The sequence below is a fragment of the Phytophthora ramorum genome (genome assembly GCF_020800215.1).
Source record: "Phytophthora ramorum isolate Pr-102 chromosome Unknown Phyram_PR-102_s0001, whole genome shotgun sequence".
Classification (NCBI taxonomy): Eukaryota; Oomycota; class Peronosporomycetes; order Peronosporales; family Peronosporaceae; genus Phytophthora; species Phytophthora ramorum.
The window spans coordinates 2,514,814-2,517,411 of record NW_027150647.1 but is presented as its reverse complement, the minus strand read 5'-3'; the positions used below and the strand labels follow the sequence as shown (position 1 = coordinate 2,517,411).

Below are 2,598 nucleotides of genomic sequence, written 5' to 3'. Positions count from 1 at the left end.
TGTGTAGGCATTGGGTTATTGTTTGGTCTTGACTTGGTCTCATGTGCTCCATTCGTTTGTCACTTCTCATTTAGCTTTCGAATAACCCACACAATCGATGACTCGCCGCGCAGCTTCTCGAAGCCGCCACTCCGTACCAAACGACACGCCACCAGCTGCTCGACCTTGCCGCCACCGACAACGGAGAACCTGGCAATGCTGCAATTGGGAGGCGTGGACGGCTCCGTGGTCACGTTGCCGATGGCGCTGTAGGATGTAGTGAAGAGGACGGCGAGAGTATGGAGCCACGTCGTACTTCTAGTGCTCGCTCACGCAGACAACTAAAACGCCACAGGCGTATTCCTGTTTTTACGCGTTGCAACATCCCAGCGTCCGACATGGGTGCTCCTGTCTGGGACGCTGATGACCAACACCACTTCACGTTTTCCAGTGGCGGCATGATCGGCGAGCACAAACGTGAGCTGTGCGATGGTGGAGATGATAACGAGAGCAGCAGCGTCGTTGGTGATGGTGAATGTGGCGAAAGATCCTCAGATACTGACGGTGCACCATGGGGGTCATCACGTGATGAACTCCTGCCTGCCGCATTGTTGAACAAGATATTGCGGTCAAGCTCAGTGTCGTCTATCAACAGCAGCTCAACGCAAGACCCACCTGCTCGTAAGAAGCGTGACGGACGGACGAAACTATACCTTAACGGGTATGAGTACACTAGAGCAACCAGCACGCAAATCAAAATCACGTACCGCTGTAGCTTTTATCGTAGCCAGCGATGCCAAGCTAAACTCGAGTATATCGCAGCGGTAATGGACTACGAGTTTGCCAACAGCATTCCCCATACATGTATTCCGCCTTCGATGCGTGCACTGACTGATCGCGACGCGAATGGTGCCCGTGACGTCACGGCAGCTATGCAGCGGGATGTTGACAGCTTGGCAACATCTACGGTTGCAACACCGCTTCAAATATGGGACGAGCTGAGCACAAAGTACTACCAAACGCAAGAGGACAACACTGTGGTTCGGGGAATGGCCAAAGGTCAGATTATCAAGCACGTGTATCATGCACGAGCACTTCACTATGGGACGGACATGCACGGCCGCGTCGACGTGGCGTCGTTGGTCAACAACATCAAGGGCAGCAACTTCCTGTTTCTGCAGTTCCACCACGTGTGGGGTAACACGAAAAAAAAGCTTCGCTGCAATATTTTCTCCGGCACGAGAGCATCACCCTCTTCCTCGACGGTACCTTCCGCTGCGTGCCGGACAAATTTGCACAGTGCGTGGTTGTCATGGTCTATGATCGAGGCACCAAGCTGTATATACCGGTATTTTTCGTGCTCTACCCTTCGAGAAACTACGACACGAACTGGAACCTGCTGCAATTTGTCTCGAACGCATGCGGTGAGGCTCTTAAGCCTAAAGAAGTTGTGTGTGACTTCGAAGCAGCTCTCATTAATGCAACGAGCGACTGGTTTCCAGAGGCCTCCATCATAGAATGCTTATTTCACTTCAAGCAAGCTTGCAAGCGTCGAATGCTAAAGTATCGGATACATAAAGACCCAGTGAAGGTCGCCATGTTGCCTGGCATGCTGGACAAGCTCACGGTGATCGAAAAAACCAAGATCGAGAAGCAGGGCATCGGATGGGTCAAGAACGCTATTAACGAGCGGTGTGAGAAAGACAACATCATCTACGCAAGCACTAAGTGGGTATCATTCTGGAAATACTTCGAGCACACATGGCTGACCGAAGTAGTGGAATGTTCATGACTTTAGCAATGGCTTTGTCGCGCGCTCTGTAAGCCACGACCCAGACGAGCTGCTATGCAAGGTGCAGACTGGCAAGTTTACAAGTAGCTGCATCATCTACGACAACGGAATACCTACCGATGTTTTTTTTCCTCGGGGGTTGCGCGTATTCAAACTGTCTTCACTATGTCACAACGTTTGAGATGACCAAAGTGATGCATAAAGGCCGGCATTAAGTTCCCGAATCGGAATTCGCTACGGAGTGGAGCAAGCTTTTGACATTCTTAAAGGAAGGTTTCGTATTCTTCAGAGTGAGATTCCCCGCGCTGTGATGACCTTCGAATTCAACCCAAAGTTGATTTTTGTACTCTGTTTGCTACGCAACTTCATCATTATAGAAAGCGATTTGTACTACAACCAGTTTGATGTGCAGCGTGAAATTGCAGGTAACCCATATTAGGCACTTCGAAGGGTTTCTGATTAATCTGTGGGGACGTCGCGCAATGTCTGAATTTGGTTCAGCAACAACAAAAGAAGAGTTAATCACGCTGTCCAAGCCGCTCCCGTAGCAGATCCTGGTTTTCTCTCTCTAACGTACTTGGTACTCGCGACACTCCTGGCGCTCATAAACGCGTTGGTGCTGAGCGGCACGGCGATCCTCCAGTATTTCATCTAATTTGTTTACCAAAGAATCTGTCTGTACCTAGACCAAGTTCATAAGGAAACGCTGGTCATTGCTGGGTTGGGATATTTACTTTCGTTTCTTCTGCCCTGTTATTGAAGGCGATTTCTGTGACATAGGTGCATGCTTGTACGGGATCATGATAGAGGCCGCGTTTATGGATACG

The 2,598-nt window shown here is 50.0% G+C and overlaps 1 protein-coding gene across 1 annotated transcript; it reads left to right on the top strand.

The window, feature by feature from the left end:
- Positions 1–377: 377 nt before the first annotated feature.
- Positions 378–2,319, top strand: KRP23_441 (uncharacterized protein; the record flags this gene model as incomplete). The annotated part of the gene is made up of 3 exons (XM_067889131.1): positions 378–1,176; positions 2,149–2,196; positions 2,273–2,319. The coding sequence occupies 3 exons, from the start codon at positions 378–380 to the stop codon at positions 2,317–2,319; spliced, it is 894 nt and encodes a 297-aa protein (XP_067751000.1).
- Between the last annotated feature and the right edge of the window lie 279 nt (positions 2,320–2,598).